At 35.2% G+C, this 17224-nt stretch overlaps 1 protein-coding gene across 22 annotated transcripts in view; it reads right to left on the reverse strand.

The window, feature by feature from the left end:
• Nucleotides 1-17224, reverse strand: part of MYCBP2 (MYC binding protein 2) — a 283279-nt gene that overhangs the window by 38191 nt on the left and 227864 nt on the right. For 13 of the 22 annotated variants that reach the window (XM_045479572.1, XM_045479625.1, XM_045479585.1 and 10 more), the window contains 6 exons: nucleotides 15427-15528; nucleotides 9673-11316; nucleotides 8618-8787; nucleotides 7615-7859; nucleotides 5447-5614; nucleotides 677-834 (listed from right to left, as the gene is read on the reverse strand). In XM_045479572.1, coding sequence (XP_045335528.1) covers nucleotides 677-834; nucleotides 5447-5614; nucleotides 7615-7859; nucleotides 8618-8787; nucleotides 9673-11316; nucleotides 15427-15528 — 2487 coding nt within the window. The remainder of the gene's footprint in view (nucleotides 1-676; nucleotides 835-5446; nucleotides 5615-7614; nucleotides 7860-8617; nucleotides 8788-9672; nucleotides 11317-15426; nucleotides 15529-17224) is intronic. The other 9 variants (XM_045479647.1, XM_045479609.1, XM_045479636.1 and 6 more) reach the window with 1 other exon arrangement.

Here is a 17224-nt window from a genome sequence, read left to right on the forward strand (position 1 = left end):
TTGGAGCTGTTGATACCAACTAGTCCAGGTTGTCTAACTTTTTTACTGATTAAGAGCTAATTATGTCCCCAAATTATCTACTCAGAGAGGAAGCAGCTGCAAGGGGTATATATAAGCTTCTATTAGGAGTGAGAATATAACTGAAAGTGTAAGTCACTGCAACTACTAGTTCACTGAAGCTTAGTGGAATAGCTCATGACAGCAACATTAACAAGTAAGATTTTAAAGGTCAATTTATTCTTGAATAATCAATCACTGGATGGTCTCTAAGTGTATCTTTCAACTGAAATTGAAAACTTAGAGAGGCACAATTATAGCTTCATAAAAGGAACGTCAACCACAATTTAAAATTAATCCATTTCTGGGGCGCCTGGGTGGCTCAGTCAGTTAAGTCTGACGTTGACTCTTGATCTTGGCTCAGGTCACGACCTCAGTTTGTGAGTTAGAGCCCTGCATTGGGCTCTGTGCTGGTAGCATGGAGCCTGCTTGGGATTCTGTCTCTCCTTCTCTGTTCCCTTCCCCCTCTCATGCGCTCTCTTCTCTCATGCATGTTCTCTCTCAAAATAAATAAACTTAAAAAAACTAATCCATTTCCTTTCAAAAACTAGATGTTAAAAAATACCTGCAAACAAAATCACGCGGACCACTGAATCTTCCTTTTTATCTTTATACTTACCAGTGTCTCCACTGTTAACTCTTCTTCTAGGAATGGCTTTAACTCGTGCAGGTAAAATGGAGTGTTGTTTATCATATTCAGAAGCAACAACTGAGTATGATCTTTGGAAGACAGTTCTCTTTGCAAGATCAGTATCAGTTATGGGACTAGTTTCCAAACTGTAGACAGAAGATGATGACAGGTAAAAACAGGAGAAAAAGTGAATAAAGTGAAACTATATTCACTTTATGACAGTGTAGTCAAATATATGAACCTACCTCTCATGTGGAAAAACACAAATTCAAAGCCAAGTTGACAATTTCTCTTTAAATCACCATTTGATCTTTCCAAAAGCATTAACATTTTGATTGATTTTAGAATTGCATCTTAAAAGTTTTGGTTTTCTTAAATCTACTTTGCATTTTTACATGAAAAAGAAGAAAAGGCATTGAATGTGCTAAACTCCTTTCAGAATCACAACATTGTGGTAGAAGTTATCTGTCATGATATTCAGGAAAACCAGGCAGATATATTTGTAAGAGCACTGAGTAGAAAGAAAATGGATCTGTACATACAGAAAACTAATAAAATGGAAAGTGAAACAGTTCAATGTTCTCTCTGTACTTGAGTGCTCAATTAGATTTCTCATTCTTGGGAAGTGGTGCCCAAAGACTTTTCAACAGCATGGCCATACTAAGTTCAACAAAAGGTAACAAACTGATTTTTGGCATACAGTTATACTGACATTCTAGAAGAATTCAATGATTTTCACTCAGGTTTAAGTAAACTAAAAATTTTTCTATTTACTATAGCAACATTAAAAAATTCTTGAAGAAAATTATACAGTTTAAAGTGTAAAAAAAATTCTTGAAGAGTTATTAATATGGTTATATATTTTCCTTTACTGAGGCATTTTATAAAAAAAAGAAATACCTTCCTTTACCTCCTAAGACAAATTTACAAGCTATTGTTTTCAATGTATTCTTTTTCCTGTTACTTCTTTCCAAACAGGGACATTTGTGCTTACTGGGAGTTCTGCGTTTCTTTTCCCCCATTCAAGCCGGGTTTGAATGCCTATGTTCCTCAGTAAAGCTTATACATTTTCTAGGAAGTAGCTAACTCCCTCCCTGGCTGTTTTCTTCACTCACCACCTCTTTAAGTGTATGTACACTCTCATTTGAACAGGCTATAAATACTGTATATAACCCATGGGGGTAAATGTGCCTGGACGTCAGCTTGGGCCAACAGCTTCCAGAATGACCAGAGAATAGGGATATGTTAATTTTAATTCACCTTATAAATGGTGTTACTATAAAATTCAAGACATTTATTATGCTTTCAGAGGAAGCTTACCCAACAACTTGGAAAAAAAAAAAGGATTGTTATATAACCTAAAAAAATAACGACTCGTTCTTATAAAAATGATCATGCCTATAAAAAAAAAATTCAAGCAACACAAGAAAACCAAAAGGAAGTGAAGATGACCATTAACAACGGTGGCTACTTTGCATCAGGTAATTCCTTGTTGTGGAGGGCTGTCTTGTGTACTGTAGGATGTTTAGCAATATTCTTGACTTCTACACACTAGGATGCCTGTTGAAATAGCCCAGTTATGACAAGCAAAAATGCTCAGATGTCACCTGAGAGGAAAAACCACCCCCTTACCCCTCACTGAGAACCACTGATTTAATGGAGTCATTATTCATCAACTTTTGTAACAGCTTGAGTTGGTCAAGACGTTTTAAAAGAATAGCTCAAAGATGCTATATTCCTGAATTACCATATGCTTAAAATTTCTCAACCTGGCTGAATATAAACACTTGAATCAGTTTCTTTTATTTAAGATTTTATGAAAATTACCCTTATGTGTAAAGTATATATAGTCTTTTAAACATGCTTTTTAGAACATGCATTTGATTCCTTTGATTAATCCACAATTTAGTTCTAAGATTCCCAAGATCTTTTATATTTCAGTTTGTCTGACTGACTGGGTAAAATTTTTAAGGTAGTATTTTCTTTCTTTTGAAGAAAGAGACATTATTTCACTTTTTTTTTTCATTCAAAATTGTTATACAGAAGTCTGAATTCAGTCTAACTTTTCCCTTTGCAAGATGACTTCTTTTTGTTTTTAAGTTTATTTATTTATTTTAAGAGAGACAGAGAGGGTGTGAAAGGGGAGGGACAGAGAAAGAGAGGGAGAGGGAGAATCCCAAGCAGGCTTCGTGCTGCCAGAGCAGTGCCCGATGCAGGGTTCGAACCCACAAATGGTGCGATCATGACCTGAGCTATAATCAAGAGTTAGATGCTTGATCAACTGAGCTACCCAGGTGCCCTGCCATTTGAAGTTGTTATACAGAAGTCCAAATTCAGTCTAACTTTTCCTTTTACAAGATGACTTCTTTTTCTGTGCTCAGTTACTTGAAAACTTCTAGTGTTTTTTTTCTTCGTATTTCAATAACTTAAGCTATTTTTTTTCAACCTAAGCTATTTCTCATAGTTACCTGCTATAAAAATTTCCTTTTAGTCTGGAAATTCAATACTTTATTATTTTGGAAATTTTTTCTTATATTATAGCTTTAGATACATTTTCTTTTTTTTTTTTTTTTAATTTTTTAAATGTTTTAATTTATTTTTGAGACAGAGAGAGACAGAGCATGAGCAGGGGAGGGGCAGAGAGAGAGGGAGACACAGAATCTGAAGCAGACTCCAGGCTCTGAGCTGTCAGCACAGAGCCTGATGTGGGGCTTGAACTCACAGACAGTGAGATCATGACCTGAGCTGAAGTCGGACACTCAACCGACTGAGCCACCCAGGCGCCCCAATACATTTTCAATTTTACTGATTGGTTTTTCTACTTTAAAGATACCATTTGAATTGTCCTGTTCCCACACCTGTTACCTTCATTCTAACTGCTATAATTTCTTTGTCCTTTTACTTTTTACTCACTGTGATTATCTCAAACTTTTTCTTCATGTCAATCATTCAATTTACTCTTCTAAACTTTTCTAATTTATTAGTCTTTCAATGGTGTTCATTTGGTCTTCAGTCTGTCCTCTTAGCTCTGTGATATCTTCTTTTTACTCATTCTGCTTTTTATCTCATTCTCATACTGTTTCATTAAACTTATGTCATTATCACGTTTCTCGGTACTAGAGTACTTACAGAAATGTTCTTTTTTTCCTTGAGAGAGTTTTCTTTCAGATTGGGTTCTTCATCTGACTTTCATTACATACTATCTATTTTACTTTTGGTATTATTTTAAGGGGGCAGATCTGTCTAGGTCTTCTGTTTGTTCTGATAAAGTATCGGTGGATTTCCCAAGACTTCCTTTTCCACACTATTTGATACCAATTTTTTTTTTTTCTCTCCCAGAGATAACTTGAGATTTTATTGCATCCTCTATACCAGGAACCATCCCACTGAGTGCATGTTTATCCCATTTCTGCGCAGCATTCCCTGGCACCTTAGATTGTTGCTTTGCTTCAGCATGGAGCTCTGGGAAATAGGATTCCCTAGATTTCCACTTTCTTCTGTGACACTAGTGATGATACTAGGGGCTTCTATGCTAAAGGAATTTACTTTGACTATGATATTCTACGATACACAGAATATTCTATGATAGTCTAAGATACATGGAACCTTCATTTCATTGTCTTTACCTAGAAGTTTACGCCACTTGATTTTGATCCTAAAGAGTAATAATAACCCAACGAATCACATTTATCAGACTAGTCTCAGAATGGTTTCTAACTCTTAAAAAAAATCTATCTCCTTTAGAGATACTTTATTATCTTTATAGATATAAAAGGCTATACTGTACTCTTTGGAGAAAACTTCAAAAGCAGCTAAAAAAAACCTCTGATGAATAATCCACACAGTTGGAGGGAAATATTACAAATATTTTCAGCGGAAAATATATTCATTTGGATATATAAGTTCTATTGTGTGTATTAAAATATCCACTATATTAGTTTATATTCACAACCATATAGTTTTAACACAGTGGCATATCTTAATAAGCATATTCTTTCTTCCTTCAGCAAATGTCTTCCTTTCCAATAATAATGTGTTTGCAATTACTCATACCTGATATCTTGATGCTATACTAAACTTATCCTTTTTCAGTTAGCCATGCTGATTTTTCCTATCAAGTATTTCTTTTATCCATCTTTTTTCCCCATAATCATTGCTAACACAATCCAACTTCATACAGTTAGTGGAAATCTTTGACTAAATTTATCAGCTTCTCAATTGACACTGTGAGACTATCCTTGCATTTTTATCACATGGTTCCTCCTCCAAAAAGTTGCGGTGGTACCCGAATTCCCTCTGCATTATATTTAGATGCTTCTAGTCAGTTTTCAGGAGGGTCTTTACACTGATGCTACCATAGCTAAGTGAGGGGGAGGAGAACACTGTATGCAACAATCCAGGAAGTTCAAGATCTATTTTTGGTGCTACCTCTTCCGTGAAACCTAAAGGCACTGCCTCAAAGTGACCTTTCTCTAGTCTGACTTACTACGGCACTACATGATACAATATATAATGGAACTTTTTACTTCATTTAGTTGATCTTTTCTCTCCAACTAGTCTGCCTCTGCTGTCAAGGACTATGCCTCATTCATGTATGTATGCTTTTTCTTACTGCTCTAATAGTTAGCAGAGCTGACTTAATGTCTTTCTTGAGATGGACAAATATATAAAAGAACTTCTAAACCATTCTTTTCTAGTTCAGTCTTTCTCCCACCACCAAACACTGGCTATTCAACAGAGAGGAGAGAAGTGAAATACCTTGGTGGCATAGATTTCATATTGCTCTCTGGCTCTTCAAACACATTAGGACTTGCATCAGGTGTTACGGATATGTATGGGGCAGGTACAGATGTTGAACGTAGATATCTCATTTCATCCTGGAACAGGTTGTCATCTTGATAGCCCACAAAGTTTTCGTGATGATGCCTGCATTAAATTAAACCCAGTAACTTCAAGTATGATGGCACCATAGATATTTTTCATTTTTAATCTCTTTCATAAAAAAAAAGTAGCACATGTAATTCTATAAGGGTAAAGTATTAAAATAATTATAGATATAAGTAGGAGGAAATAAAAGTCGGACAATTTCACACATATATATTCTAGGTGCCACAAATAGGTCAAATCCAAAATTGAACTCATTTTCTTTCCTTTTGAGAACTTTCCAACCTCTGGTATCTTGATGAATGATCCCACCAACTAACTATCCAGGTGCCTAGGCCAAAGTACCTTGGTACTGTGGTAGGCCTAGTGCTCAACTGTGACCAGTCATTCATGCCTATGATTACTAGGCTTCCTCTCTGCTGACTCCATCATCGTTGCCTTGGTTCAGGCTCACGTTGCCTTGGTTCAGGCTCATTGAATGGGCTACTGAAATACAGTCAGTCACTTTTTTGGTAGGAAGATATGTAAGAGTCAAATTTGAGAAAAATTAGACCCAAGAAATGTTACATCGGGGGGTGGGGGTGGGTTGTGGGTGTCCATTTCCCAGAGGGCTAAAAATATAAAATCCATAATTATGGTAAAATGGCATTTTTGGTTTTTTACATGTTTTACAATTTGGTTCTTTCCTTTTCAAACTGGAATGAGTTATTGACCTAGTCTACTAAGTGGTCTGACTGAAGCTCAAGTCTCACATCCTCATTTTGTTTTTCATTCATTTTGTTAAAATAGTAATTACAAAATTAAAAAAAAAAAAAAACACCCCGGTATAATTTTGCTATGGAGAGGGCAACACTGCCAAAAATGGAACTGTTGGTTAGCAAGCCATTCCTGTAGGCAATTTGTAGAAATCTTCATTCATCAGCTGTTGAAAAAAACCCGAACCTCGTATATGAAAGGCCGTTTACAATGTCAGGATATAATGTATGGAAGTATAGGTCATACAACTCAAGTCCAATATAGGAAATGGTATACAACAGCCTTCTCTCCACCTTCAGTCATGCCCTTTATGAAGTTTCCATGTTTGAAGCAGAGTGATAGTCTAACTGCAAATAAGTTCATATATTTCCCTGTTTGATATTCCTTAACTGTTCTTCTTGTCCATGGGATAAAATCCAACTTTAGTATGGGCTACACAGCCCCATATTACCTGGTCTTAGGTAACCACTTCTAGGGTATTTCATCTGTTTCTCCTAGTGGCCAATGCTTTAACCAGCCTCTGATTCCTTAAATGTGTAATGCTATTTCATGTGTGTCTTCACACATGTGTTTTACTCTGAGGAGTCGCTGTCCTCCATCACCTACTTGATGGATTTCTATTTATCTTTTAAGACGGCTACAGTGTCAGATCCTCTGGGAGACCTTTCCCGATCTCCTTGGGAAGATTCAGGTAGTCTCCCTCTTCTATGCTCTAACAGCATCTCTTCATACTTCTATTATAGTACTCCTCACAAAATATTTTAAATGTTTTCTTTACATGTAGGTCTGTCTTTCCACAGAGTGTGAGCACACGGGAGTCAGGATTTTATTACATTCATCTTGGTGTCTTCAAAGTCTAGCACAAAGCTGATACCCAGCTAACTAACATTTAAATGCTAACAGAATGAATAATGTAAACAATGAAAGATTTTGAGAGCAAATTGTTTCTTTCCACTTTAACATTCCCAACTAGTAACAGACTGAAGTCAGTTTACCAAAAAGTAAAAGATAGCTAAAGTCGTATTTCCTAAGACATATTTTGTATTGATAATACAAATTGATATAGTACGTACATTTTTTTTTTTTTTTAATACTTACTACCATAAAGTGTGTACCTACCAGTCGTATGTTGGTCAAGGCAATTCCGAAAATAAATTCCTGGTGGTCTCTTTATTGTATACAATAGATAATGCAGTGTGGGTATTCAGAGCAGGATATTAATCAACAATGGCTATTAATCCCAAGTCATTAAAAAAAAAAGAAAACCAACCACCAAGTTATATTACCTAGCTAATGTCTGCAAGTAGAGACAAGGCATTTTAACAGGAAGATCTTCAGAAATGCCCTCCTTCACGCTAGGAAGCTGAGACTGAAATGGCTTTGCAGGATGGTAACACAGAATGCTTGGCTCTGCGGCGCTGCTCAGGGACAGCAGGAACAGCGCATTTGCTTTAATCACTTGGTGAGCTTCCATGGTGGGCAAGGCACGAGGAGTCTTGACTTGCATTGGCTTCCTCCTGGACTGTTTGACCTGGCGAAGAAAAATTTGTTGTAGTATTCAAATCATATTCAAATTTTCAATTTCTTAACCTAAATATTTTGAGTTTCTAATAAAAATTATTAAACACTTATAGACCTATTTTAAAATAATAATAGTGATTACCAAAAAGAACATTCACTGTAAGCTTTTCCTGAACTGTCTGCAACTTTTATTTCAAACACAAACTATTTCTTTTCTTTCCTTGGGAAATCAAGAAAACCTAACTAGTAAAATCTAAATGTAATTATTTTTTTTTTAAAAAAAGAGTAAATGTGTGTGTGTGCGTGCGTGTGTGTGTGTGTGCGTGTGTGTGTGTTCTGCAAATTTTTACTTGGGTGTGCTTCTAGTTTCCATGAGACCTACAGCATACTTAAGGATTAAGAAAAAGAGAGGGGGTAAAGAGAGGAAAAGGAAAAGGGTTCAGAGAGATAAAGGTGAAATGGAAAAGCAATGCATATGTGTAGAGTAATAGATAATTAATAACAAAGAATTACATGGAAAACAATTACAAATAAGGCATATGTGCTGCATATGCATATGCATATCTTGACATATGCCAAGATACAATTTATTTTTGTAATTAAAAATAGCTAACCTAGTACAAATATTAGAATTGTATATCATTCCTATTATAAAAGCTGATCTTTAATATCAACTAGGTAGAATGATCTGCTATAGTACGATAATTAAAGGGATTTTTACAAGATTTTCTTATCATTAATAGTATCGTCAGAACCAAATAAAAATACCTTCTCCCTTGCAGCAGCCTGTTTTTCACGGAGGTATTTTTCTCTACAGCGATCACAGACTAGATACCAAGTGCTTCCTCCTATGCCACCATCACCACAGTTACCGGCCCATCCTCCACAAAAATGCCCAATGCTATTGTAACCTTGTCCACCAGCATACCGGCCACAACCTTCAAACAAGAGCAAAATTAACACTTTAAGTTCCCTTAACAATCTGACACTTATAGATGAATGACAGATTCACCTTCTCAAAGTAAGCAAAATATTGAAGCAGGTATCTCACTTTTTTTTTCCCCCAGGCTGTTAACTGCATCAGAAAAATAGCATGTTTGCAAAAAATGATTAAACAGTACCTAAAATACTGGAGACACTCTACACAGGTAGATGAAAAGAAATTTAAGATGTGGGTACATTTAGGCTTACTGACATATGCCAAGAAAATTGGACAAAAATAAATATAAGATATTCTGTAAGAATGATATATTTTAAGGAACCTTGTATTTTATAAAACATTTCAGGTGTAATATGTAAAAAGAAAAAAGGTTTAACCAAACTCCTAGTAGGTGAATTTTGGAATACTCATCAAGTGTTATAGAAATCCTTGTATTTATCTAAAATACAATCTTCTGATTTAATAGTTGAGATCACTTCTATAGGAAAATGCTCGAGGAAATTAGTATAATCTAATATAATTTGCAATTTTTATTAGGAAAATACTAAAATTGAAGGAGACCTAATACTGGGATATTTCCTATGTGTATGGACATGTCATTATTTCTTTTGTGTGAGACATCTTAATAGCACCCTTTGGGTCACATATAAAGCATTAAAAAAATCAAGTGTTTCCGAATGGGATACATTAAAACGCAATTGCACTAAATTACCACCTTACTGTTAGAATTTCTTTAGCTGTTTTCCTCAACACCGATATTGATAACGCACTTTAAAGTTTCCCTGTACTTTAACATAAGTTATAGAGCAGCTCAAGTTAGAAGTTATTCAGTTCATTTTTTTACACAAAGTACTTGTAATATATATTCAGTAATACTGTTTACCTGGGTGAGCCTGTCGCATGTGATAGGTAACGGGGTATGGATGGGATTCTCCACACAGCTCACAGATGGTGTCTTTCTCTGGTCCTCCGACTGCCAGCTGGGCCATCTCACCAAACAAATTACCCCTGGGCCGAACTTCTGTCTTTTCCTTTTTCTTTTTGTCTTTTTTGGCCTTCTTATTCTCTTTTTCACACTCTTTCTTTTTAAGGACTGCACAAGAACCAGGACTTGGAAAAATCATATTCTGGGAAGCTGCTTTGATAGTAGCCAAAGAGATGTCTTCCCAAAAAGCCACTAAATGTTGTAAAGTCAGAGGAAGAGGAGATTTGGACTTCATTGGGTGATGCATGGACATTTCGAAAGTGGCTTCGGTTTTCCCATCCTCACATTTTTCATGCAGAGGTGGTTCTTTAAGCATAGACAACACCTTATTTTTGTTGATACTACCCATTTTAGATATATCTGGTCCATGAGGTGCAATATTAAACATATTCAGTGCAGATGATATTTCCAATGAATGTCTATTTTTTAATTTGGTTTCCTTTTCTTCTGTGGGCTGTTGGCTGTTTAAACTATTTCTTATAGGAGCATGTTCTTTGGAAAGTTCAGGATTAAATTTTAAGAAAGAAGAACAAGCCATTGCATCGTGTACTATGCCTTCATGCCACAGGAAAGAGGCAAAGACTGCTCTGGCACACTCGGCCACGGAAGGGGACATGGCTTGCTTGGCCGGCTCTAAAGGTTTGGCTCCATCCCCTTTGAAGAGAAAGCTGGACTTTTCCTTTTTGGGCCTGGTGTGCCTGTTAGCACACTTTCGACTTATTTTGGGGGATGCTCTCATTTCCTGTTCATCTTTCAGTGGTGCTTTTCCTATGCTGAAATGAACTTTATTTGAACCTTCATCAACACTCTTAAATTCACTACCTTCATCACAGGTGCTATCCGTTAGACTATTTGTTTTTAAAGTACTTGAAGTGCAGACTTCGACCACCTCACTGTGAAGGTTTTCTTGTACCACGTGAGGAGAAGGAGCTCTATTTTCGGTTCCTGGGGAATCTTTAGAATCCTTTGGTACTGGTTTTGGTTTTGGTGATGTTGATCGTCCCCTTAACGGTTCTGTGAGGGGCATTTTCTTCTTGCGTAGGGTATCTGGGTCAAGTGTGTAAGAGTCTGATTTGGAACGTTCCCGAGGAGGATCAAGTTTAGTCTTAACAGGAGCAGTGCTTTTTTGAGGTAGATTTTTATCATGTGGTGAGGAGGAGCGTGGAGAACTAGCACCAGATGGGCTAGACCTATTGGCTGGGAGAGTCTTTGGCTTAGGAGATGATGACCGAGAACCTGGTCCTGGAGATTCAGCTCTAAAGCTAGAAGACACCCTCCCATCAGATTTTAGTGTCTGCAAGGTATTATGGTTGGGGGACAAGGACCTGCTATGAGAGTCTGACCTCAACTTTGCAGCATCAGATTTCAACATAAGGGATTCACTAGCCGATAAGCCTTCTGTACTCCTTGGCTTCTTCTGATCAGCAGTAGTCCGGCTCATACGTCCATCAGGTTTAAGTGATCTGCTGTGTTTGGAGGACAGTTCTGATTTTCCTGATGTAGAGAGTGGTCTAGAAGATGTTGAGATAGTTCCTCGGTCACCTGTATGGTCCATTTCATAGTGAAACTTGTTAATAAAATCGTAACTTAAAATTTAGCCACTAAACACTGAAATAAAAGCATAGCATGAATAAAAAATTCATGTTGTCATACACAAAAATACTTGAGGAATAAAGGAAGAAGGGAAAATGTTTCTCATAAAATTTCTATTGCATCATTATACAACCATTGCCACCAAAAACTATTTTCATGGATGCACAACAGACTGAATAAATAAAACCTATACATCAGTATGAATTCCATATCTGAATCTCAGCCCTGGTATAATAATTTGAATTTAAATTCAGGGACAGACTAGAAAGAAAACACAACTATTTTTTTTTTTGGAATAAGAAATTAAGAAAACCTACGTATTTTTCAATATAAAGTAGTCAAGCTAAATTTCCAGCAGAGTCCTATCTCACATCCTTATTAGGGTGATGGTATAGGTCTTACTGAATTGCAAAACTGAACTCATAGAGATACATTTATTATTTTCAAGTACACAAATACAATTAGGCTAATAAAGAGCTGCTTAGAAAACCCTCCAATCGGAACTTATGGATTAGAACTTATGATATATGAAGGCCTGAAACTTATTATTTAATTACATACAGTTCAGGCAGTCTATTGCTTATAAACAGATTATATCCTAAAAGTTTATTTAGTTCATTAAGCTTAGCTGGTTAGAACTCAAGAGTTTGTGTCCTTTTGGAAAAAAAAAGAAATGGGAGGATCCTCAGAATCAGTACTACAAGTCTGAATCATGGGACCTTGAAACAAGGAATCAGGAAAACAGAAAAAAAAAAAAAAAAAAAACAGATAAAAAAATTCCCTCTTTCCTAGGCAAAGCACTAGCTATTTCTACAGGGTCGCCATTTGTTTCTGGCATTCTGCCCTCACGCAATGTGTCTCCTTCCTCATACTTTGCTTTGAGGCATCAGAGCCAGGTTTTCTTTGTCACCAGTAAGTAGTCACCCTACAACGTTACCTTTCTTCCCTGAAGTAAAAACTTCTACCTTTAATGCACGTAATATTAATTAGTTGTCAGAAGAAAAGTAATCTGATTAAAGTGATTCAAGTGGTATTAAAAACTGAAAATCCATAAACCTTGCTAGAAGTATTTTTATTTTTTTAAAAAGGCTACCTAGTAAATTGAGATGGTTCTCTTAACTGGTTTTATTGTAGGTATTTCTCTCTCTCTTCTTTTGAAAAAGGGATGCAAACAAATTTGGATATGTAGGGAAATGTTTTTTGGCTGGCCTGTGTGTGTGTGTGTGCGCACACACGTGGAAGTGCACACATGTGTTTCTAGTATAGGCCAAGGCAATATTGCCACAGAATCTGCCCTTCTAATGGAAGGTCCGTTAAGGAGTGGTATTTTTGTCTGTTACTCTCCATTGATACAATGTTAAGAACAGGTCCTGGAATATAGCATATGCTCAATAAATACTTTTTTCTTCTGCTATTCCCAAATTTCAGATCCTCTGAAAATCCACTTTTTGCAATTAGGACTCCTGCCACAGGGCAAAGGTAACTAGCCACTGTGGTGTGAGAATCAGATGCTTACAAGTCAAGTAATTCTGTAGTAAGACCATGAAGTGTGGCAGCCTATCTAGGGCATATTAATAAACTGAATACTTAGTTTAACTGCAACATGTCAGTGTTCACAGTAATTATTTTCATTCTTTGGATAAATAAAAATAACTATACTAAATATAATGCTCCTCAGTTTCTACAGTTCCTTTTCATTCTATCATGAATTTCATTTATCATATGTAGTATATGTTCTTTTTATAAAAGCAGTATAAGAGATTGGGCTAATTTGAGGGAAAAGTCATGGAAAAAAATCACAATATAGAAAAAAAATCCTAGATACTGATACTGTCTTAGGACCTAGAGCACAGATAAAAAGGTGTAACAATCCTGATAAATAATTACTCTCAAACTGTACAAAAGTAGTTTAACAAACTGCTGCTCATCTTATTGATCCAGAAATAGATCCACAGAGAAGTTTTATAAACAAATACACTGTATTTGGTAGAATTAAACATCAGTCTAGTCCTTTCCACTAATTTTTAATATGTGATGTTTGGGGTCCTATTTTTTGTTGTTGTTATTAATCTGACAGCTGGAAGTGCTTTCATCATCATATTTATTTCAGAAGCTGAACCATAAAAATCAGTAAATCTAGACAAATAGTAGCCAGTAAATCTTTTACATTTGCCAGCCCTCTAAGAGATCAATTCATGAATTGAAAGAGGTTTGCTTTCTAAATCAATGGTGTGCAATTCCTCATAAAGCGAAATCTCTGTGGCTGGCCGAACAATGAAATCTTATGAATATCAGGAACACCACTCGTCATATGTTGGCAAAAAATGTCTGCTATATAGAGAGGGTTGGAGAGTACAGGCACCTATATACTTCATCTCTATGCCTCTAGTGGTGGTGAATATTTTCTTAAGATCTCTAAGTGGTGATATCTGAATACCTTTTGGGAGTCCAAGTGCATAAATAATGCAGAATTATTTCTTCCTGAATTGTTAATTGCCAAATTATAAATAACTCCTCTTGAAAAACTTATTTTTCAAAATATATTTCATATATTTTTAAAATAAAATGTCAGGTTTGTTAAGTGTGTAGAACCATGTGCTAACTCGTTAATGTTTATCTTCTTCATTTGGGTTTAAAACATTTTGGATCACTGGGTTCTATTCCTAAAACCAACACTATACTGTATGTTAAATAACTTAAATTTAAATAAAGAAATTGAAAAAAAACCCAAAAACCATTCTGTAGCATGTTGTATTACTAAAAATTGTCATGTTGTGGTTGCTTCAAAGATCAATAAATATAAACAAGTCAATCTAAAAATCTTTAGAGCACACATGATAACTTACACTCATCACTAAATTTAGTTTAATGATTGTAGTTATCATATGTAAGTTTAAGTGATAACAGGCAAAAATTGTTTAACCTCAATGGAATTCTGTAGAAAAATAATAAAAGACAGGATGGAAATTTAGCACATTCAAACAAATTAGTAAACATGTTAAAAACATTTAACATGTATTTACTCATTAATGCCGTGTATAATTTTTTCATGCCCAAATCATGAATCATCAGGTTATATGTTATCATACTATAACTAAAATAGTACATTGTGCTATGCCATAATATATATCAGGTTTGACAACACTATATACTGTAGAGATCAGGGACTATAATCCTATTTATTATCCTATGAGACTACATACTATCACTATTAACTATACAAAGGAGAAACGTAAAAATGTTTTACCCATTTCTAGGAAAAAGGAAAATTACTTGAAAAACTTATGCAATACATTAACCACTGGTGCAAAAAACTTGATAAAATTTTCTTAAAATACAGAATTTTGAGTTTAATTAAATATTGGTTTGAGACAAAAATAAGAGTAGGCACCTGTAGTTTTGTAATGAACCAAAAGCATATTTTTAAACTGCCTGAAATCTTATCAATTGTCATGGTAACTAAGAAAATACTATAAGGAAGACTCGATGCCAGACAGGACAGGTAGGTTGATATCTATATATCTATATATCTATCCTGATAACTAAGTTAAACTAAAAAACTTCAACTTAATTATCAAAGTGTTTTGCATAAAAAACTTAAATAGAAAATGATTTTAACATTTCATAACAGAAAAAGGGGTTTAAGACTAAACCTGTCACGTAAGATACTATGTTCTTACAGATCACAATGTGCTTTATGCCTTATGTGTATATAACATCTTGTTTTGATAATGACTTTACAACTCCCCAAATCAGGCATTTCTTTCTATATACCTATTTTATTTTTAAAGATCTTATACAGGTTTGAAATTAAATAAAAGTAAATATTCAACCTATAGATATAATAAACATGCATGACAATTAGAATAATTAATACTACAATACTGAATAGACACAACACAAATTACCCCAAAATATCAAATTTTAAATAAAATGATAAACTTTAATCTTAAAAAATGGAATGGGATGGAAATGACTGAGGTGAACTAATAAAACTTCTTTATTGAAACCTCCCATGTTCATTATGAATGGCCCATCAGTGAATGCACGCATACCCACCCTTGAGTTTGTGAGACAGAGATGAGAGAGCAGAGGCAGGCCCAGCTACAGCATAATTTTTGTAAATGCGCTCACGAGAAGCAAGGTTGTGAGATGGAGATTCTATAGTGGAAAACATTGGCAAAGAAGCAGCACAGATTCAATGGAAAAAAAATTCAGCAGAGAACACAAGCAGAAACAAAGCATTTCAAATGGTATGCACAATCACCTTATTAAAAAGTTCATATTCTGCTAAATTTTTCAACAGGTTTATATTTCTCTAAAATTAATACTGAAAACAAAGGTCAAACTGGTTTAAATTAGTAAAGATAGCTCAAAATGCATTAAAAGCTAAGTAAGGCTCATTGCTCTCATAAATCAAAATTGAACATTTCTTTTAGACTAATATTTCTTTAACTCAGTTTTCTTTTCTTTGGTGCTCATTTACTTATAAATAAAAGTTTATAAGTAAATTTTGTTTTCTTTTGTAAATAGTGGGAGACACAGAAGCATTACTTACAGTTTAGCATAGCTACTGTCACCTGGTTTTCTGTATGGACACACGATTATGATTTTTCCAATATGTATGGAAACATATAGGGTTGACTACTTTTCTGAGTCCATTTTCAGTGGGCAGTGTTAGTGCTACTCCCTATATTTAGTGTTTGTTCTGTAAAGCTTATTACTGAGATACCAAATTTTGTTTCATAAAAAGTTTTGCAACACAAACAAAGCAAAGAAAATTTACAAGTCACTGAAAAATGCTAGACACATTAATGATTTTACCATGCAGAAAATGAAGTACTTAAAATTATCTTTTTTTCAAATAATTAATAGAACCCCTAAATTGTAGTCTTTTCAAAGTTGTATGCTAAAAAAAGGGCTCTATCTAAATCTGAAAAAACATCCATTTTATTTGAAATTTTAACTCATGGCAATTAAATCAACTGAGCTGAAAGAAAGTAGTAAGGGGGTAGCTTTCTTGTTCGTGAAATAAAAAATTGGATACAACATACACTGTTCTCGAAAAGGAAAAGTAATAATTGACTGATTCATTAGTGTGGCCAAGATTAAAGATGGACTACTCAAAAACCAAGAGGTCACTCCCTGCAAGGTATGGACTATGTATTACATGTCAGACATTATTCTGAAAATTGAAGATAAAGAGATGAATAGATATAAAGTCCATGCTCTCATGGAACTTATCTTCAGGTAAAAGGAGAGACAACAAGCAAATATATACTAGGTCAAGTGGTGATGAACTCGGGAGCCACAAGCATGCAGATGCTGAGTGACATTCCATGCCTGGAGAGGACCAGTTAGGGAGTGGGGTCCAGAAGAGACAAAGCCCTGGGACATTCCTAGGAAGACAGAACAGAGGAGGATGCAGAAAAGAGAAATGAATAGTCGATGAGGTAGGAAATATCCAGCAGAAGGTATTTCAGGGAAAAAAAGAGCCATCACTCTGTCAACACACTGCTGATACAGCAATAACATGAGATCTGAGAACTGAAGACTGAACTTAGCAAAACAAAAGAGACTAGAGTAATTTCTGTGAATAAGCACAACGGCAAGGACCCCTTGCAGTGGGTTCAAGAGAGAAAAGCAGGAATGTATGGAGAAATGTGACAAACGTGCCCTCAAATCATCTTCACCTAAATTTTAAAAAATGTTAAAATTTTTAATGTTTTTGAGCAAACCTCTTTTTGAACTCTATAAAAACCCAAAGGTACCAGGTGCTGCAAAAGGAATTCTCATGCTATTTAAATCTCATTTACTACAAAGTCTGCAACTCTCACTGATAATATCAGTTAGGAGG

The sequence above is a fragment of the Leopardus geoffroyi genome, chromosome A1, assembly GCF_018350155.1.
Source record: "Leopardus geoffroyi isolate Oge1 chromosome A1, O.geoffroyi_Oge1_pat1.0, whole genome shotgun sequence".
In the NCBI taxonomy this organism is placed as follows: Eukaryota; Metazoa; Chordata; class Mammalia; order Carnivora; family Felidae; genus Leopardus; species Leopardus geoffroyi.